General features: G+C 45.6%; 1 protein-coding gene across 4 annotated transcripts in view; it reads right to left on the bottom strand.

The window, feature by feature from the left end:
- LOC119456319 (atrial natriuretic peptide receptor 1-like) overlaps positions 1-22,153 on the bottom strand; it is a 77,492-nt gene that overhangs the window by 20,980 nt on the left and 34,359 nt on the right. For 3 of the 4 annotated variants that reach the window (XR_007467588.1, XM_037718018.2, XM_037718021.2), the window contains exons 2-14: positions 21,027-21,179; positions 19,934-20,091; positions 16,312-16,447; positions 14,241-14,335; positions 13,715-13,847; positions 13,540-13,624; positions 12,696-12,816; positions 11,248-11,301; positions 10,364-10,429; positions 5,692-5,772; positions 2,264-2,368; positions 1,388-1,459; positions 515-677 (exon numbers count right to left, since the gene is read on the bottom strand). Coding sequence is in view for 3 of the 4 variants with exons in the window: in XM_037718018.2 (XP_037573946.1) it covers positions 515-677; positions 1,388-1,459; positions 2,264-2,368; positions 5,692-5,772; positions 10,364-10,429; positions 11,248-11,301; positions 12,696-12,816; positions 13,540-13,624; positions 13,715-13,847; positions 14,241-14,335; positions 16,312-16,447; positions 19,934-20,091; positions 21,027-21,179 (1,422 nt within the window). In the remaining variant the exon portion in view is untranslated. The remainder of the gene's footprint in view (positions 1-514; positions 678-1,387; positions 1,460-2,263; positions 2,369-5,691; positions 5,773-10,363; positions 10,430-11,247; positions 11,302-12,695; positions 12,817-13,539; positions 13,625-13,714; positions 13,848-14,240; positions 14,336-16,311; positions 16,448-19,933; positions 20,092-21,026; positions 21,180-22,153) is intronic. The other variant, XM_037718019.2, reaches the window with a different exon arrangement.

Below are 22,153 nucleotides of genomic sequence, written 5' to 3' on the forward strand. Positions count from 1 at the left end.
TAATAACGCAAACACATTTTTAGCTTTTCATTGTTTTATTCTTCCAGATTTGTCCTTTTATTTCTTTGATTTACTGAGTGTAGCAAGAAATAAATTGAAAGTAATATTGTTTTCTGGATTATTGGAAATGTGGCTAAAATTTGGTTCATTTATACTTTTATTTGCATGTAGCATATCGCACTGATGCCCGTGCATATAATTAAATTATGGTTTGGCTGTCCAGATGGTGGGGCGATAATCACCAGATTGAGGATATTTGCAGCAATTTTTACTTGTCTTGAGAGCAGCGGTGGGGGGGTTGTCAAAGGCACAAATTGCACGAGAGACGCCGCTAGCAAAGTGACACTTGGAAGACCATCAGTAGCGGGCGTATATGCTAGCACTTACAACCTACTGGCGAGACAAGAGCCCAATTTTCCTAAAACCGCATTGACTGATTCATTTATTTTTAAGCCCGAGGGCATTTTCACATTGCTGAAAACATAAGACAGCGCGTCCTATAGGGGACACTCACTCTGAGATCCCTCGGTGACGAACGGGCTGTAAGTCTCGTCCTTTCGGAAGCTGGGCAGGCCGAAGTCGGTGAGCTTGAGCACGAAATGGCTGTCCACCAGGCAGTTGGAGCTGCGAAGTCGGCCGTGCGTGCCGATCTCGCTGCTGTGCAGGTAGCTCATGCCCTGCGCGTCGTGATTACCACGAAGGTGCAATCAGTGCTGAACGCGCACGATAAGCGGAATGACCGTCGTGGACGTCGTGCCTTCTTATTGCAAGGATACTTTTCAGCATCTCCGAATTCATGCGCTGTGTCTCTACATTTTTAGATGCGAAGCAGCTTATGGCGGGGGCTTTGTCCGTCCCGACCGCGGCGTCCCACACCCCCACAGCGCATGCGCGTCCCCTCCCCCTCTCTCTCCTCTCCTACGCTCCCCCTTTCTCTCCACTAGGAATCCTCTACTGTACGGAGCGGCGCCCGCTTGCCACACCCCCACAGCGCATGCGCGTCCCCTCCCCCTCTCTCTCCTCTCCTACGCTCCCCCCTTTCTCTCTAGGAATCCGGAGCGGCGCGCATGACAGGAGGTGCGACAGCTGCATACTCCGCTGGGGGCGCCACGGTAGTTCCGCGGTATGACAATGACGGAGCGCGCGTGCCTCATTCTCTCTCCTGTGCAGCGCCGCGAAGGGCGCTCGGGCCGCTGCCGCGAAACCATCTCCCGCTCAAGCTAGCCATCTCCCCGCTGCTTCGCATCATACACGGTTCCCTTTAGCGGGAGATGGAGTAATTTTTTTTCAGATCACTTATGCGCTGTGAATTCCATTCTTTGTATTCCACTGCATTGACAGCGAAATTACACGGTGTGGCGGGTTTTGAAGATGTGAAACGTCTCACCTTGACAATGTCGTTTATTAGGGAGTACCGGAACAGCCATTCAAGTCGAAGGGAGTCATTGTGAAGTACATCCTGCCGACACAACAAAGAAAGATTGTGCCTTAAGTACACATACTCTCACTGACACTTAATCCTGACAGTAACGTAAGATAATAGCGAATTAATTAATGACTAGGGAGTAATTCAAAACAGAGGGAAATTGAACTTACTAAAAGGAAGAAGAACAAATAATTTATTCATGGAGTCATTGAACTGCAAAAACGCAAACCTCGTCATATTTCTTTATTCAAAATTTGATAATACAAATTCGTACTCAATAGCCTAAATGCAAGCTATTCCACCGAATCAGTGTAATGTCTGTCATATTAAACTTTCACCCCTCCAAAGCGTGCTTCTGCGTATGTATGACGTGGTGTCACTGGGTCTACTTCCAAGCCTGCCACATTGTAATCCCGACATTAATACGTTGCACACCTGCTTTTCGTAAGCTTCACCTACACGTAACCGCATCCAGCTATGTTTACAGCTCGCGGGAGTTCGAGCAGCGCGATGTGCGATGTACCGACAGTACGTCTGAAAAATGCATCATGTAGTTGTCATGTTAGCAAATGTTCTTTCCGTCACAGCCAGGACTTGCATATTTATCGTTAAAGCGGTGCTACTGCGTTGTTGCAAGCGACGCTTTTAGCTGAGACGGTCTGGTTGTGGGCCTCGGCAAACTTTCAAGCTTTTCCACGTTGTGGTGGTTAATATGCTCATCTCGTTGGTTACAATGTACATATGCTTCAGTTTCGAGCAAGAAGAATTAATAATCTCATGAAAGCAAGCAGGGGAAGCATTTGCAATTGAGCTTGAAGACGGACAACCAGGGCTTACCTGCAAGCTTCCTTTCGGACAATACTCTGTGATGATGGCAATGTTGGGCACGTCCACACAGGCTCCCACGAACCTTGCTATGTTCTCGTGCTGCGTTTCTCGCATCTACGTGGAAACATTAATGAAGGAAAGCATGACACATTTGGGCTGAGGAATTTCATAACGCGCGAGCTTACTGATGTTCAGGAGTGCATTTCTAATAAGAGAGCTGTTTAGCGCTCACTTAAGTTATGCCCAGAATGATTTCTTATATAAAATTGCTAGGAGAAGAGATAATACATTTTAAGACGAGCTTATTCGGTTTGATTTCTTGAACGTAATCCTCTGAATTAGAACCTGCGCTTTCTTTTATTATCATCATACCGCACCAACACAGTTCTTCGCGCAGACAAACAGTATTGCACCCACTTTGAGGTCTGTTAATTTATTGCTTTGCATTATATAGGTAGGTGTAGCTGACACCGACTACATTAATAGTTTACTTAGCGCTCCCTCCCCCCTTTTTTCATATCTCAGTTCTGTCTCCACTAGGCAAATTTTTAAGCAATGACATCAGTTGCTTGCAACTCTCCTTTCAGAGAAAGCTGCCAGGAGTTTTCTCTCAAACACCGTGACTGTCAACCTTTTTCCTTAACCCTTTAAGGCCCAGTGATTCCAAATGGAATCATCAATTTTGTAGCTCAGTCGGTAACCCCGGGTTAAAAGAAAAAGGTTGTTCTTACGCTACAACTCGTATTGAGCCCTTGCTTTACATATGCTGGCAGGGTGGTAGACTCAAGGAAGTGCTGTCACCTCTGAACGAAAAAAATAAAAGAATCGCTTGCACTGTTCCTGCCATTAGCTGAGATCCCCTCTTCTCTTCACCGTGCAGAGGTAGGACAATTATTTTATTTTTGTCTCGGACATTTCGATTTGAACTATTAGGTGCTATGCGATCACTTCGCAGTAAATTTATTCGGCAAAAAGTATTTGCGGGTACCGGAGATCTTTGCGAATCTTGATGATTCCAAATGGAATCATTGGGACGTAGCGGCCCCGACTACTCACGCGATACATTTTCGATTGACGTTGCCTCACTGACTAAATCGCGTGTTTGTTCGCGCGCAAACGGCGTTTCCATGCCGTACTTGGCCATGTTTTGGGCGCGTGTTACCTGATGGATCATTATCGCGTCAGGAGCCTGTATTATTGGTGGAGCCTTGCTCAACTTTTTGTGATTTTATGCTGTTGATATGAGCTTATGCCGTGTAGATAAACGTTTTGGGGGGCAATTTCTTTGGGAACAGATGGCGACAATCAGCGCATGCGAGTTTTATTGGAAAAAGAAAGAAGTCGCGAAACTTGCGCTGAACCCTCGAGGTGACATTGATTCGTCCGATGAAAAAGAAGTCATTGCGCAAACTATAAAAAATAAAGAATGTGCTCTTATTGCCGCATTCGGTGCAATAAGTGTGGCACACACCTCTGCCTCAACAAAGAAAAGAATTGCTTCAAAGAATTTCATCCAAAATAGACTTTTCACGTATTGCATTTAAAGTCCACCAAGTCCCACTGATTCCAATTGGAATCATTTAATAAGTTTTGATTGAAACGTGTGAGCACAATTTTTTTTATTTTTTTAACTACCACGATCATGCACATCTCAAATTGTAAAGACCACTTTTTTACAATGCACAGAATTAATTTGGGCCTGAAAGGGTTAAAGGGGTATTGATGTGATATTTTCGACAATTCATCTCTTATTTTTTTTGGGGGGGGGGGGGGGGGGGGAGGGGGGGTAACAGAAGGTTCTAGACCTCTAAACCCTAAAAAAATGCCACAAGCCTCAGAGCGCCATATCGACAGGGTCCTCCTAGGTATGGGAATAGAAAGACAGAATGACCAGGTTCAACGACATCACCAACCATTACAAGATGCAAAGATGCACTTATCTAACACTCCATCCACAACTCAGTAGATCGCAAGCTGTCCAGTGTGTGGCATCAGATCTCGAGCCACGCTAGAACACATGCTATGGGAATGCCAGAGACTAATACACGATAACGAGAGCGAGCCCTCCACTGACAGCCTCCGCGCGCGATGGCAGGACACGCTGCTCAGCTCGAACCTGGACGACCAACTCTGGGCAGTCTAGCGGGCCAAGGAAGCCGCCGGAAGACAAGAACTCTTGGCCGTAACCTCGGCGGGTGCCCAGCCCACTAACTCGCCGGACGCGAATCGTTCTGATTTGAAATAAAGTTTTTCTCACTCACTCACTCAGAGCGCCATAAATAATTTAATAGGATAGGCTCTTCTACAGTCAACTTCGGTTTCGTTTCCCAGGAAGATACTGTGTTGTGACATCACGACACAGTATGTGGTCACGTGGGAGCAGGACATTGCGACGTTTTGACACTCACTCTGGCTTGCTCGCTCGCCTCCTATGCTGCTATTCGTTGTGAGGGTTGAAGTAGAAGCATAGCGGACGAACAAGCAAGCCGCAGCGAGTGTACAAACGTCTCAATGTCCTGTTCCCTCGTACTGTCTCGTGACGTCACGACACAGTATCCTCGTGAAAACGCAACCGAAACTGGCTTAGAGAAGCTGTTATATTGAATTACTAACGGTCCTTTGAGGCTTGTCACAATTTTTTCTAGAATTTAGAGGTGTAGGACTTTGACGCGAAAAACTAATTGCCGAAAATATTATGTCAGTACCCCTTTAAGACCGCTAGAATATTTGCATCATTTCAAATATATGAACCGTTTAGATTGAAGACCTAATAATAATAATGATGAAGAAACGTACTACTGCCCTCGAATCAACATCAGCTGAAAACATGGGAGAGATTGATTGTAAGGTCACAGGCAACTCCATAGTCTGAAGTCAAGAATTGGTGATCGTGGGCCGGTTCTTCAGCATTTCTGGTCGGACTATTATACGACGATTGTAATCGTGTCAGCCGTATTCAACAGAACACACTGAAAGGTACAGTTCGTCATTGAGAACAGTGAAGTTAAGGTAATAAAATACCACTGTGTGTAATAGGAATTCTGTATAAATAGATGGCACAGAGGGCAGTTGGTTCGTATCGGTGGCTTTCGTGAAGAATATCGGTGTTTATTTATTAGTTATTTGCAATTCGAAGGAGATGTTTACTTAAGTTACTCTAACCAATCACTACGGTTGTCAACAATTCTAGAAAACGTTTTCCGGTGTTTGCAGGAGTAGCTTACTAGGCTTTTCTTGCGTTGGCTCATTTTCTAAGGACACGATCGAACAGCGTAACTGAAGCACTAGAGAACAGAAGTGGCTGGTGATAATTTTTGGAGTAAATCTGCACGCATAAAAGAGGCGCTACCATTCATCGCATCTCATGGGCTAAAGCTTGAGTACGCTTCGCATCTATGATGTACAGGGTATAAGTAAGCGCGAAAAAGCTTGTTTACCTGTTTGAGTTCAATGAGGACATTTCTTGTGAGCTCTATTCTTTTCTGATGAGGCAGCCTTTTGACGGACACGACAATACCCTGCGTAAAATGAACAGCAAGGAGCGTTTGGCGGTAAATCCTGTGTTCTTAGGCAGCAGCACATGTACAAAAATCACAGCAGAGCTTTGTAGAGCTTCACAGTGCCGTATGAAGAAGGTAGTGTAAAGGCTGATAATAATTCATCTGTAAATAAAATTATATTAAAACAGGTACTGAAAAAGAAGCGAGAGAGAGAGAGAGAGAGAGAGAGAGAGAGAGACCCCTCATAACGCGGTGCAATTGCATGTGCCGACCCGCCAACGCTCCCGAGCACAGACACCATAAATGCTACTATTCGAATATCCCTTCGACAGTTACAGCACATCCCTGTGATAACTAGCATCACTAGTGCCATCATGGACATGTGCTCTGGCCAGTGCCTTCTCCTACAGTCCAAATTTTTGGCGCACCGGTAAAACTAGCAATGCTCTTTCGATGGTCCTGAAGTTATTGAACGGCTCTGAAAAATTGGCTAATCAATTCGAGATTAAAAAATAAAAAAGAATATGCCATCAGTAATATTATGTGGCTAATCGTGTTGCTTGTGACAGGAATTCTTTATATTTATAAGTTCACCAATATAAGCTAACTTTTTACAAACTCGTAAATGTTTAGTAGCAGTCAGAGTGATGGAAACAGAGTCAGAAAAGCACATCTGTACGAGGAAAACAGTACTGTAATCGCAGTTATATGTTTGGTCTTTATGAACTCTTGCGAGATGTTTACTTCCTTTAAAGGAATGCAAGCTGCAGTCAGATGCGGAAAAAAAGCGCGCGATCAGAAGCGGTCTGAAAAACGGCAATGAAAAAGAAGTACGAAAAGTAATTTTTGTGTTATTGTTCGTTTTTAATGAAACGAACAACCAGCACAGCACTTCCCTGCAGAATCTTTAGTTCTGTTTGTTAAATGTTAGGTTGGAAATTGACGATGTTTTTGACGTGTGTTGAGTCAAGCAGCTTTTCAGGACCCGGGTATAAACTTCCTCAGAATTGATTACGTTGTAAAGCTGCCGGATTTACCGCTGTCCTGTGTTTAAAACGCAATTTCTCTGACAATCCGAACCAATCTCGTCTACGTGGACCATTGATCCCCTGCCCTGAGGGACAACATCGTGAACCGTACGAGTTTTAACGGTGGCCTTTGTTCGAACAATTTTCTTCTGTGTACATGTATACATAAGTCGCTGACGACGAAGCAAGAACAAAACAAGAAGCAAATAGACGGTCTAATCTTAACCCTTATACTAGATCGCAGATTTTTGTTCAACTTTGTATGATTGTGTCGTTTCTGCTTTTTCTTGTCATAAAACCATGAAACAAACGACTGCCCAGAAGTGATAGGCAGCGGGATTGTTTATGGCATACCTTTGGCACTCTGACGTTATGCTTTTTTTTCTTATTCCCAATGCAAGCTTAATTGTTCAGGAGAGAATTGATTTTACGTCGCCGGGGTTTTTGCAGAAAGTAGAGCTATGCGCTCAATAACACTTAAGTTAACGAGGAGCACGAGAAGTAAAAAGTAAGCATCACAATATTTCTTCTCAGTTCCTTAATTGCTAAGGATTTATTGCCCTGCCCCATTTCAGGGAACAACTTTGAACTCATACAAATAAGTGCTACCGCAATACGTATTATACTTATGTATGAGCAAGACGTACGAAAATTTTATTTTCTTGTAGCGAAATTAGGTGTTCGTGGAATGGATAACTTGTCTTACATTCACGTGGTGCCCAAGTAACTCGGTTTCTTTGTTCACTGTCCTTGTAGCCATGTCTTTCCACGGGCGCTCCTCGTGTTACCTTAGTGTTCCATGTGAGCAGTTAGCATCGTCTGTAAATAATTGATGTAGTTTCGAGTTACGTGACCACTATGATTGACGCAGTATTGGGAGGAGGGGGGGCTCTGGATTTTTACAATTCTAATCGTCTCTAGGTATAACATCCATTAAAACCTACGTGCAACGGTGTCTTTACATCCCGCTTCCATCGCAATACGTACGCGGCTGCCCGGAATCTAGCCCGCTACATTTAGTGTTGAGCAGGAGAGCGCCGTGCGGCTATACAACCACTGCACTGCATTGATGCTAGTATAATTTGGCAGTTTACACACTTTTAATAAACAAGTCCGAGGTGATTCAGCAAGCTAAAGCAAGTTAATCAGAGAAGCCATATTTTGACTGTTCTATGATGCACTATGCTTCAGTACATTTTGATACGATGCGGGACACATTTACACTATGCTTCGTGCACCACACATAAGAAACGCGTGCACCACACATCAGAAACCAACGAGAAAAACGCGTTTGTTGTAATTATCTCTTAATGTAGAAAAATGGGCAGGTAGGCCTTATAGGGCCGTCTGTGCCTATGTCGAAATCCCTAATAACTACGCAAGCAAGAATAATGAAAAAAAAGAAGAAAGCAATGACGAAATAAATCTCGTCGCTGGCTAGACACCAGTCGAAATATGCGTACTGGCACGCACATAGTGTCAATGTAGTCGTATTGTCTAGTGAATGCAACAGTCATCCATCACACAGAGGGGGGGGTGTCACTCAAGTCCTTTGTAGTCTTTGTGTACCTTGCTAAACACCTCCGTGCCAGCACTCATCAAAATATTGTGCAGCACCCGCCTTCTAAGTAGCTGACATCACAATGCAAGAATATCTCTCCGTTTGATGTCTGCTTCTCTGCTAGGTGCATTGCATTCGGTTGCTGTACGATAACAATCTTGTAAGCACGTGGAGCACATCAATCGTAGCGTAGTTCTGTACTCTCAGCAGCACTCTTGGAACGGCGCGTATAGCGAGGGTCGATAGCTTATGTCTTGCTCAAAGCAGGAACAGTCGAAACTGAGAGCAGGAAGCAGAATGTAATTGAGAGCGATTAGGCCCTGCCTATTGTTTCTGGTGGCATCAAATTTGTTCTTGGAACTCGGTTCTTTGGATTCCCATGCCAAGATCAGGTGCCTATATGCGCCACTTTGTTTTGTCCGAGAGAGGATATACATTAAGGCATCACGGTGCAAATACCAACGCCGATGTGCATTAGTCGGAATGTCCGAAGCACCTTCTGATCTGATTGGCCATACCCCGAGCACAGGCTATTCCACCCGGGCATTGTTGATGGGTCTGGACTATAAAGTGATCGTGGGAAGTCGACCATACTCTTTATTGCTGCCAAATGCCGGCGGCAGATATGCGCCCCATGCATGACCGATTCATTTCCAAGTCTGCCAAAACACAGGAAGTGTTTCCACGTGCCAAGCGGAGGTAAACGTACCGCCGAGCAAAATATTACTGACAGAGCCAGACAACGTAGAAAGAACGCGCAAAAGGTCGATGTGCGCGATGACAACAAAAAGAACAGAAAATAAAATAAAAGTTGCGAATGGTAAAGCGGAGCAAATAACATTGAGTGCCAAGAGCTTCACGTCGGGAATCCTTATTCTCATGTGAATAATGAGGGTGGTGGCAACGGCTCTTGCACACGCTATCCCAATCGCGCGGAGTAAAGCTAGCGATATTCTTTGCCTGCGAAATATTACCCCGGGTGCAAGACTCACCAATGGTCAGTTTTGTGTTCCTCGCAAGCAGGAAAGCTAAAAGAAAAAAAGAATCGCAGGGAATCGACCCCATATTCCTGGCCATGAGGTTTACCGCATCGCACTTAATGAGGCACAACATTGTTGGATTTGTAATAGCGTGAATTTGTAAGCGAGTGATAAAGCAAATCTCCAAGTAGGTTATGAAGTGGCATTCTTCACTTCGCGCGTGATAGGTGGCGAAATATTCTAAATGAGAGCTTTCCTTTTCGAAAAATCAAGTCCGCCAGGGATATCAGTGGTATTGTATGTTCAATATAGTGTTACCATTGCCCGGCACCATTTTTCAATTATACCGGGATGCTTATTCTTCTCAATAATTATCCTATTTCAGCGTTAATATTTTGTGATTTATTCCAGTATATATGCAAGTAAATTGAATGCTTTCGAGCCACGTGTGTCAATCTTCATATCTTTACCGTCGGCCAGGTTGGATATTTAATAGTGTTTTATTAACTGAAGAGCAAGCGGCGAATAGCAAGAAACTCAACCAAGACGTATCGGTGATTGACCTGAACGTCTAGCGTTTATAAAAACCTTCCTCAGTTGCTTGTTTGTTTGTTTTGTACTCTTACTACTCGCGAGGCTTCCTTGCCTAATAAATATTTACAAAAAAAAACTTTCACTTTTCGGATTGCTCTGCTCATGGATATCACAAGTAGCTGATAACTCCACAGAAAGAAACGCTCGCAAAAATGTCCTGGCCGCTCTCTCGTCATGTTTTCACTGTCCTGTCGCAGTGTCACTTTCGCTGTAGTTGTTTTGTTTTCAGGCTTATATTTGGCACCGCCCAGAGATGACACAAAATAAAAGAAAACATTTGAATTCTTAGTCATCTAGCGTGTCACTCCGGCATGCCAGTTCGTCTCGCTGTCGCGTTCTTCTTTCCTGTCCAAATGTTGCACGGCACGCTAAACTCGCGCCGTGGCGGACAGCGCTCACTGAGTGGACCAAAACGCGAGTGGGCGCACATGCAGACAGGCACTCACCTTGAAGGATCCCGTCAGGATGAACTGTTGCTCGTTGGCTTTGGCGGCCGCTTCCATAAAGGCGCTCTGCGACAAGAACCGGAAGAGCAAAATGGGCACCCTTGTCACAGAGCCAACAGAGAGCCAGTATTAGTTTCGTTACTTGCTGCAGAAGCGCAGGACGCAGTGGAAGACGACAGCATGGTGGGGAGGTTTTGACAAAAAGAGAGACGCGAAGGGGAGGAGAATACAGAGAACGTGACACGAAATGTGGCAGTCTTATGCTGAATACATCGTCACGCTGTGTTTGAAACAGGCATAGGATGCAAGAAAAATGGGTATCCGTAAATGGTAGGATGTGCAATGTAATGACACCTCTGTGCACGCTTTGTAGTTTAATAAAATCGTGGTTTCGAACGTGACAACTGCTGCTTTCTCTGCAATGTTAGAAATATAGCAAGTCGTCAGCAGCCGGCACATGTTTTGCAGGTCAATGTCCGGTTGTTTGGGACAGCCGGCTGACTGCATACCTTCTAACTTCGCTTAGACACATTGAATCAGGTGAATCAGTGGTTTTACAGAAACGGAGTTCTGTGATGTTGATCTAAATTGCACAAGACGCGACACATGCAACTTCCAGTTTTGATGCTCTGGATGTTGAACTTTGAAGACCATTATTTTTGCACTGAAACAGTACAAATAACAGCATGCGAGCATACGAGCATACGAGCTGTCATGCCTGTCACAACATGCTGAAAGCGGAAACTAAACTACATAGGACAAGGTTATGGCAGGGGAAAGCCATTCAGTCAAAAAGTTGTTTATAGCGTCACTCGTTGAGGCCTGCGCATTCGTGTTAAATGTGAGGGCTGTTAGTTGACGTTGCCTGGAGATGAAATACCTACGTCTCGCTGATCTGGAGCCCAGTGAACCCAGCCTTTTTCCATCTTAGTGGACATCTTTAGAGCGACAAAGAGAAGAAGACCAAATAAACACCAGTTATGGGCCACTGTGGCAGCGCGCAAGGTCATATTCCTTTTTTCCTGATTTACCGTACAACTTTACTGAAATTCTAGAGGGCAAATTTTCGGGTAATAAACCAAAGGTCACATGACTGATGGGTTTCATTATGTCTTGCATCATATATTTCATTAAACGTTGCATTATAAGGGGGCTACACAGTTACGGCGAAATGGAGTGAATCTACGCAATATATATATATATATATATATATATATATATATATATATCTGCAGACGTTACTCTGGCAAGTGCTTTTCGGCTAAGTGACAGCAAGGGAAATTTTCTTTCCTACTTTTTTTCACATATACAGAGCTGTGTTTGACAAAGAAAATTAAACGCCATCCGAATTTGCCGTCGTTCATTGCGTTGGCAGCGTCAGCATTTCGATAACACAAAAAGAATAATGCTGCAGCAATGTGGAGTGGTTTGCCTAAGAAAGCCTCATTAGGCGACGTAAAAATAAAATGAGTAACACTACAACAGTACAGCGTGAATTCCTGAAAGATAGCTTCATTTGGGTGAGGTAAATTTTCACGCGCTTTTTTTGGAAACACGAAAAATACGACCGCGGAAGCTATTACCTGGATGGAAAGAAATTATCAATAGGATTACAACTTCTGCAGCCAAGATTCCGAAGCTAACGTAATGGTTTAGAGTTCTGTAAATTGATTCTTGGCAAATAATGCTTAGTTCGTAGTAAAAAAATACATTAATTAAAATATGGGGTTTTACGCGCCTATACCACCATCTAATTATGAGGCACGCCGTAGTGGGGGACTCCGGATTAAGTTGGAAAACCTGGGGTTCCTTAACGTCCACCTAAATCAAAGTACACGGGTGTTTTCTGCATTTCACTCCCATCTAAATGCGGTCGCCGTGGCAGGGATTTTATCCCGCGACCTCGTGCTCAGCAGCCCAACACCATAACCACTAAGCAACCACGGCGGGTTGAAATATACGTAAGTTGCTCAAGAAGAATGTGGACAATGCGCCGTTGGTTGCTTTCGTGTAGCTCCCACCTGATTTTTTAGAGCTCCGGAAACGTTGACTGAAACATCCTGTGTACGAGCTCGTCACCTTGTGATTCTTGACTAACAGTCTCTCATTAATTTTCGGAATAACCAGACTACAATGAATAGCGAATAAGTGTAAAATCATTTAACACTCGCGAACGGTGTCATTGCTCCGTCTTTGTCATTAAACAGCTTTGATGGAAGAAAGCTTAACCGGCCGCCATACTGTATGGGTAACGCATGAAGCAACGCGCACGAAATCGAAACGGTGCCCTGAAAGCCCCGCAGGACGTGCATTATTGCTTGGCCCGGCTCACCGCGCTGGTGATGGATAGGCGGCTCATCATCCAGCTGCTCCGTTGGTTGCGCGTGAACGTGATCTCCTCCCACTTGATGCGCCATGACATGTTGGCGATGGCACTCTCCAGCTGCATTTTGCTGTGCGGAAAACAAAAGGAAATCGGCCAATCATCTTTGGCGGCCCCGACGAGGAATACAGAAAAAGTGTGCAGAAATGGCCGCCTCTGCTCAAGTCACGATGCATGGAAGGTTAAATGGCCTGTGCAAAATTTGATGTTTCATTAAGATATGCAATTCATAACTAAGTAGACTCGTTCGCCCACTCCTGCATTATTGTTTCACCTATGTGTTCCTGTAAAGGTATAATAGATGTTAAATCAAACACAGTCAACGCTCTGGAATTGCGGTTTACAATGTGTCTTAGTTAATCTCGTCTCGAAAGTATTTCAAAGCTTACTCAGACAATTCCTGTTTCATCACAAACAAAATATTACGCTTCATTTTTTTCTTTATTGCTGTAATCGCATTTTACGGTGCACCTTAAAAAATTCCGATATCTCTCTTCTATCGACAGTTACACAGTTGTGAACGTATGATATATACATTTTATAATAAATGAGTCTATAAAATGAAATAGCTCCGCTTAATACAACTTGAGAGAGAGAGAGAAACCGCCAAGACAAAAAACACCCGTGTCCCGTGTATTGGGGGCACGTTAAAGAATCCCAGGTGGTCAAAAGCTATTATCAGTGTCTTTGCGTAATCATCCGTGGATTGGAGATGCGCTACTTGTGGCTGTTGAATTTTGAAAGTTGCCTACTCATCTGCCGAACACCTCATTTGCCTGGACAGCAGACTTACCGATAAATGAGAAATGCGCAGATGAGTATGATGACCAGGAACACCAGTGCAGATATGATCACAGTTTCAAAAAAGGGAAAGTCCTCTGAAATTAGAACCGCAGGATACATATTCATAGGACATTGCAAGTTCGAAATCAGCAATTGCAAGCACCGCGAGAAAAGGAGCGTCTCACCAGTTTTTAAACACTTTGGATCCTTGCCGTCAAAGCCACAAAATGGGACATCCTCTGGTGGACCCTTCCCTGGCCAATGAATGGCATTCACCAACTGGTAGCTTTGATTGGCTCCGAAATATTGTAGTACAACCTGCGTGTTGTTGCATGTGTTTTTTCAGAAGCAAATTGATGGCAGAGCCACACGCTCACATTTTCTTTCATAGGGCTAATAAAATGCCTATTAAAAAAAGAAAACAGAACTCGTCTATTGCGTTCTCGAAAGCATCCAAAATAAATATAACTAGAAAACAGACTATATATGGGTATGACTGTCATCGTACAGGGAGCATACGCGTACGCACTACTTTTTGTCTTCTGCAAAACTATATTGGCTGGTGCGCCAGAGCGTAAAAATGAAGGACTTCAGTTTGAATAGTGCACTTCGCGGAAGTAGGATTATAGACATGCGAAAAATAACACAAGGAAAGTTACGCTGGAGTGGTGCGTAAGGATAAGAGTCGCGCTCGAAGTGTATTATACTCACATCAAAATGCCCCGTTGAAGGGTCCACTTGGTCCAGGAGAGCATAGTCGGCGACTCGGTCTCCGTTCATGTCAATCACGACTCTGCCCGATACGCCTGGAAGTGAAGGAAAACGAGATTGATGACATATTTACTGGTCTGATTATTTACTTCGTTCGGTTTATTTTGTATCGCAATAAAAAAAAAGCTTACTCACTCACTCACTCACTTGAGGCTTTCATTACGCGCACCGTTTATCATGTAACATAGTTGTACGCGTCACCAGAACAAAAAGTCGCAGCTTCGCCCGAAAGGCGAAGCATCGATTGCGATAGCAAATTATTAGATAGCTATACGACCAAAGGATAGTAGTTTACTGGGCCGTACAAAGTTGTAAACATTCGCTTACTAACTAAACAGACAAGCACGGTGCCACGCGCGCACAGATAAACACGAACGCATCTCGACCGCGGAAACTCGCTGTGAAAACGCCTGAGTGAGAAAGCGCGCCAGCAGCAGCGGGCAAATTTAACTTCGCGCTGTCTCTCGTCTCGTTTCAACGCCAACTAAACGTCGAAAGCACAGCACATACGAAGCTACCGGCACTCTCCGCATGTACTTTGTCCCTATCGCAGATCGCTTTGAAGATACGGCGCCCGCGCGGCCGTGCTGTACGTGAGTAGCAGCCGACGGCGCGCGGCGACGATTTTATCGCCGTTGGACTTTATACGGAACCTCACGGCGACGACTACGGCGATGACGGCGGCAGAAATGCGCTTGGAGTGTCCATATATAATTGCTATCGCAATAAGAGACAGAAACACATAAACAAACGCGTCCTTGATCACTTTACACTGCCATCATTCAGCCTCAACCAAAGGTTAGCGGAGGCAAGCGCGTACTAACTTACCAGAATTTATTACTTTGTTTTGTCATCTTTCTGTCCCCTCATTTCTTATGTCACCTTTAAATTCCTTGCCTTCTTTTCCGCTACAATACGCTGGGGCTAAATGAGCGTGTTTACTCTAAGGTTCACAGTTTGGTGCTGTTTTCGCTTCCATAATGAAGAAATATGACACCATACGTCTTACCAAAGGAATTTTTTGCAACACTTCGACATTGTGCGGTTGACCGTGTGTTAGCGTCGTTAAATACGTTTACGCGCTTTGCCATATATTATGTGCTACGAATTGCAGCGAGAGGTAGTGACTAAAATGTACTCAGAAGAGGCCGTACAATAGCGGCATGCTTTCAAACACAATGTATCAACCAAGTAAATGCCCCGCAACTGTGTATACGGAGGACATTCGCCACCTTTTGCGGCTGTGCTCTGGTACTAAGGATATTAGGCACAAGATGCTCTGGGAGGCCAGACTAAAGCCGCATATGACATATTACATTACCCGTTGTACAACGGCCAAATGTGCTAATTCCTGCACCAAACAGGGCTGCATGCATTTATTTGATGCCTTTTGTGAAATTTCGGCCCATACGCATCGCAGTAAATTACCGAATAAATAAAAAATAAAATACAACCGCCGACCAGCCTTCTTATTCTTAGTGTTTTAATGCACAATTGTTGCTACTTTGCAGAGCTTCCACATGCTTTAGTCATGACCGCAACCCCGGCGTGTTCATACTATATTTGAATTTCTTGCGGGCCGAATAGTATGGCTTTTTAAAAATTTGCGATGAAACTTGATGCGTCAATTTTGAATGTGTACAATGCTCTGAACTTTAAGCATTGAAAGATGGTCTCGTCAGAACTTTGCACATGCAGCATGACTCGACGTTGGTTATATGCGCCCCGGGTTGCAGGTAAGCTCTGTTGTGTGGATCAGAGTGAACAATTAAAATAAACATCGTTAGGTGGCCTAGTATTTCAGGAGAAAAAAAAATGCTTACGGAAGAGCGTCATTTGTACGGCATCTGGTATGCGTTGCATAGAATTGATAAGAAATAAATTTCCGATTGCACGTCCCTTAAGGCTGCAGTGTAAGCCATTCAATATGAGGCCATAGATAAAAAGTGTTAACAAGCAAAATGACCCTGCTCTTCGTACCTCCATTATATGTGGTTCAAAGTGTGCTCACCGTTTATGCTCGCGTTTCGCATTTTGTTCACCAGGTTTTCCCCGTCGTAAGGGTCGAGGCCACTTGTCACGGTTTCGTTTATGGCTTTGCAGAGCATGACCACGGCATCGTGAAAGCTGGCCGTGAAGTAGTTTACCTGCAATAGAAGGGAAATACTAAAGCACACGTGATTCAACGAATAGCATGCTCAACCTGCATAGAAAGCTACAATTGGTTTAGTATTATTAATGTATTGGAAGAGGAGGAGGAGGGGAGGGGGAAGCGCTGCCTTACCGATAAAATGTTGCGCTGGCGCTTTCGTACTTCGTACTTCGCAAAGCACTAAGGCCTGCAACTAATACGTACAACAACCCCCCACTCCGCTATTCGTTCAACGAATACCGTTCAACTTTTGTTCTACGATTCCTTAAGTTTGTCTTAATATTACGCGTTTCGGTACATGTCTTGGTGCACATATTTTTTGTTTTCTCTTCTTTTTTGTTTGCTGTCAGTTTCCAACTGACGTTCGAAGAGTGGTTAATACGACTGCAAAAAGGGGCACGACCATGTAATCTTGGCAAACTATAGCCAAGGCATTGACCTCCGTCCCTACACTGACCGTCGCATTCGTATGTCTGTATAATAAAATAATTGATGGCTGAGTGAGTTGGTGTGCATTCGTAGCTAACTTAGGCAGCGCAGCGCAACGACGTCGAACAGGAACAGCCAGGACGTCGTGTTCGTACCACCTTCCTTCGTCTTCACCGTGTCGCGCTGCTTAAATTAGCGATGAATTCGTCCATAAGTTTGTCCTTTATACTTCAACGTGAGAGTCTGGCGGTTGCGGGTTCGTCTCTTTTTTCTAAATGCTTTCTACATTTTTATTCAAGCATGCATGGCTACTCCAAATGGGCGCCAAAGTAAGCGCCAGTCACATGCTGCGCCGAAAGAAAAACAAAAGGCGTTGTGAGTGCTTGGGACTCTTTTGGGAACTGGCTTGAAATGGCCAGTCTAAATGTTCAGCCCGACAGGTTTAGCACTGCTGGGGCCGCAGCATCTTCGAAGGAGGTGTTTGTTTTTCCCTGAGCAGTAGATACGAGGGAGAAGTCGTTTCGAGTGTCCACACTTGCCGCTCGTGTTTATATACGCCTCTAAAAAGAAGCAACCGCGGTGCGAGCGTGCTTTTTTTTCGCTTCCTTTGGGCCACTTACGACGAGGTATCCGGCTTAAAAGTGTTGCGGAAGAGCAAATGTCTAAATATAGACGACAGTGTCTCTGTAAACTCAGCGTGCTAGAGTGAAACTCGCGGAAGAGTTTTCAGGATGCCAGGGGCCCACTGTGGTAAAGTAGTGGCTACTATATACGTGATGCTGTGCTTAACATCATCAGGAAGGTTAGAATGAGTTACAGCCGAAATCGTGGGCCTGGCCATGTGATGAATAGCAGTTTACCTACGGCCCTGAGCAATTTAAACATCGTCTTGTGTTGCGGCGGTGAAAGTTAGAGCAAGTACTGCACGGTGAACTATGAAAAGAACCGCTAAGGGTAACGCTAATACGTCATAAGCAAAGCGCCATGCGGCAATGAACGATAGTTGACGGCTTGCGCTGTCCTAGTGCACCATCACTCTCTGCATCTACTGCCACGTTCTGCTACTCGATCAAAATGGTGAATGAGCAACTGTAACGTTTACTATGACTCGATGAGATGGTGTAGTGGCTTTGATGTTGTACTGCTAAGCCCAAGGTCGCGGGGTCAAATTCCGGCCGCGACGGCCGCATTTCGATAGGGGCGAAATGCAAAAACACCAATGTGTCGTGCATTTGATGCACGTTAAAAAAGCCCAGGTGGTCAAAATTAATCCGGAGACCACCACTACATCGTGCCTCATAAACATATCGTGGTTTTGGATCGTGATACCCCAGAATTAAATTTTAATTTACCATTTACTATGACGTAACAGCTGCTTACCGTCTTTAAAATGCACGGCCGCATTTGCAGCCCAAATCCACTGCCGTTTCCGTCAATGACAGCCTTCATCTTGGTCGACTAGCTAAATTAGATCAATAACTGATGCCAGTGTGCTTAGCCAGGCAGTGCCCATCGCCCTGACTTATATCGTGGTTTACAGCTACAGACAATGCATCATAAGTTTTCTTTGACACCGTGTGGAAAACCAGAATTGTGTGGCAAATCAAAATTGGGTGTTAAGCCCGGTTCCTTGAAAAACTCATATTCACACTTGTGTACCCCACCTCTTTCATGCGACTCCTCAAATACCAACTCTTCTGCAGGACACTGATCACTTTTCATTGGTCCTATCTATCCCTCGGAAGGCCCGCCCACTGCATAGAGCTAAAAGCTCGGAACGACCAGTGCTGTTCTTGCACCTGCTTTGATTTTTTGACTTCATTACGCTACCTCGGGCAGCCGTCGGCGACTCAACAGTTTTCAGCTTGAGAGCTATAGGTCAAACCACAAGAGAGCATTAAGGCGCGTTTATAGTCCATCGGCACGCGGGCGAGCGTCGTCAGACGCCGGGCGCGTCGGAGCGCATAGGCCGCGCCTCCGGTTACGTTGGCGGCGCCAGTACGTCGAACCATCGCTCTAACTATAGCCGCTGTTGTTCTCGCCAATGTGACATAACGTTAGTGTGCGCGCGTTCATGCTACGCCGGACTATATTTAGGCCCTTGCGGAGCCCTGAAAGGAGACATTGCCGCCGTAGCCAGGGCAGTGAAGCTTTCGCTATCAACAAGGGTTAACCAAAGCTAAACCACATCAACTTTTTTGCCGCTTTTATTGCGATAGCAATTACATGGTCACTTCAAGCTGATTTCTGCCCTCGGCGTCGTCGTCGTCGTCGTGAGGTTCCATTTAAAGTCCAAGGGCAATAAAATCGTCGCCGCGGGCCGTATGTGCGAGTGAAAGTGCGCGAGCGCCGCGCGCTTTCACGGAGAGCCAACACACGGCGGAGACCAAACGCGACCGTAGCGCGAAAGGCCGTGGTGGAATGGCAGGGAGGGAGCGGGCCACGTCGTGCTCCGGCACTAACGGCGCAAGGGGAACTGGTGACTCTCGCGTTAAGGAGGAAAGCGGGAAGGCAACGTGGGAGGGAGGGGCTGCGTCTTCTACTTTGCCCGCAAATGCGCACTTGAACTTTGAACGGCCGCGGCCGGTCGCCCGCACCGTATCTTGAAAGCGATTTCCAGACGGCTCATAGCTTTGTATGCGCTTTGCTTCCGCCGCTCAGTTTCCGTTGAAGCGATAGAGACCCCACAAACCTTCGCTCGCTTGCTGCTGCTGCGCTTGCTCACGCCAGCGTTTTAACAGCGGTTGTCTGCGGTCGTCGAGTGGGATCGTCGAGTGATTGCTTGTGCGCGCTGACACCACGCTTGTTAATTCAGTTAGTAAGATAATGTGTCCAAGTTTATACAGCCAATAAATCTACTATCTTTACTCCGTGTAGCTCGCTACTAATTTGCTATCGCAATTGATGATTCGCCTGTCGAACAAAACTGCGACTTTTTTTGATCATCGAGAGGCGCTTGAACACACGCACTTATTACTTTCTGCAGTCGGCATATATTCACTGGCATTTTTGGCGATTTTGCAACTATTATGTCTATTCCGTGGCAACTTACCACCCGCTCCATGTAGTGAGGAAACTGATACTGCGTGCGTGCGCGGTGCTTGACCTCGTTGGAGAAACGCATGTACTCGTCCGACACTGGTTGATTCAGGCTGATAATCATCAGTGACTCGAACGCCTCCCGAAGTCGCACGCGCCGCTGCGGGTCATCTGTGCAAGCCAAGGTGGGAAAATAATGATTTAATATGCAGAGAAGCTGTATTGCACTGCACATGCATATAGGTGATCATTTATTTTTGCACATATTGTTGCTTGCAGCACTAATTGATAGCAAAGCGTCTAGCAGTAAAATCTAAACTCTGAAAATGCGCCCCCTTTGCGGAATGAATTATGATATTGATGTCGTGCTTGTGGGCGCTTTGCCTAGTATGTGTCAGAAAAAATGCTAAGAAAAAAAAAAGACATTCGAATGTATTCGCTGTTTATTTTTTATTTTCCTTTTATTCCGGGGTGCCTTCCCCTAACAGGAGCTTAAAATAGCACTTAACCAAACTGTCCAGGAATGCGTCCGAAGAGACTGTACGTGAGTAAAGTACGCATAAAGACATACAAAAGTGCAATTCGCAATCTTATATATCTTTATGTGTGTCTTACTCGCAGTCCGTGCTTTTCAATGGATCCCAGCTACTGTTTGCATTACCAAAGAATATGAATTATCAACTCGAAGAAGAAACACTCTTCAATGCAGGTCACCCTCTCGTGTCACAGAGATTGCAGGTTACTTAACTATTTAATAAATAAATGCGAGTAAGAGTGCACTTCCAGTATTGTGACTCCTACGAGGCTCACAATATCGTTTTGATCTGTTTGACGACTGGATTTAGAAGGCGCTAAAGGAGCGTGGAATTCTTTCAGGTCAATAAATTCTTGAAATCAACGTCTTCACCTACTGCGATGCGTGCGTGGCGCTAAAAGCGCTTGTACATGGTCTTCGACAGACTTTATCTCCAGTGAGTGCGTTGAGGCAGCGCCTGTCCTCTATGTGCCGTTCTACGAGTATTCCTCCTAGCCACGACGTCTCAGCATTCCAGCGTTGCTACTCTTTGGGACGGGTTAGTGAAGAAATGTGCCCCAAGTGAGCTTACCGACGCCCTTGGACCACGATATGTTCCCGGCAGCCTCGCCCTGGAAGAGCTCCGGGTAGAGGAACGCATACTCTCCGGATGACGTCATGCCCAAATCCTGTGCATGCTCCAGCATTGTGCGCACCTCCTTCTCGCCAGTCAGGAGAACCACGACTGTATCAGGAATGAAGAAGAAAAGTCAGTGAACCATTAGTTATGACATAGAGATGCTACGGTGTTCATAAAAGTATGTAACGTAACGCGATAAAAGAGGCAGTAAAAATAAAAAAGTTGTCGCAGTTTCACCTGAAAGGCGAAGCATCAATTGCGATAGCAAATTTGTAGAGAGCTATACGGAGTAATGATATTAGCTTTATCAGCTGTATAAGCTTGGACATGCAGCAGCACCGGCAACGCGCAGAACTGTTGTCGACGCCGTCGGCGTTTCGCCCGCGTTCGCTCAAAATGCGTGCGGCGTTGGTGACTGTTGCCGGAGCCTCTGATATAAATAGGCACTTGGTGCCGCAGCTAAACGTCGCCTCCCCCCCCCCCCTCCCCCACGGCCTCTCGCGCGTCGGAAGAAGGCGCGTTTGCTCTACATATATGGTGATTGTAAAGGAGGAAAGAGACGCCTACTTCTGCAGCCCTTAAGGGAGCACGGCGCAGAACGCGCGTTTGTTCTCCGCCTTGGGTTCACTCCCCGTGAAAGCGCGCGCCCCTCGCACCCTTTCACTCGCACATACAGCGTTCGGTGGCGCGCGGCGACGATTTCATCTCCAATGACGTCATACGGAACCTCACGGCGACGGTGACGGCGACGCCGACGGCAGAAATCTGCTTTTGAGTGTCCATATAATTGCTATCGCAATAAAGATTACTCCATCTCCCGCTAAAGGGAACCATGTGTGGATGCGAAGCAGCGGGGAGATGGTTAGCTTGAGCGGGAGATGGTTTCCCGTCTCATGTCAAGGTATATGTACTCGCCACAGAGTCAACGAGAGTTCTGCCGCCGTCGTGGCGGCTCTAAGTTTTATCTCCCCGGTGACGTCACAGCCAAGCTGTGGCTGGTCTAAACCTGCCGGCGCCGACGCCAGAGGCGCCTGCTGCATTCACGGACACCGCGAGCGTTCGGCGCGAACGCGGGGACA

The sequence above is a fragment of the Dermacentor silvarum genome, chromosome 6 (assembly GCF_013339745.2).
Source record: "Dermacentor silvarum isolate Dsil-2018 chromosome 6, BIME_Dsil_1.4, whole genome shotgun sequence".
Classification (NCBI taxonomy): domain Eukaryota; kingdom Metazoa; phylum Arthropoda; class Arachnida; order Ixodida; family Ixodidae; genus Dermacentor; species Dermacentor silvarum.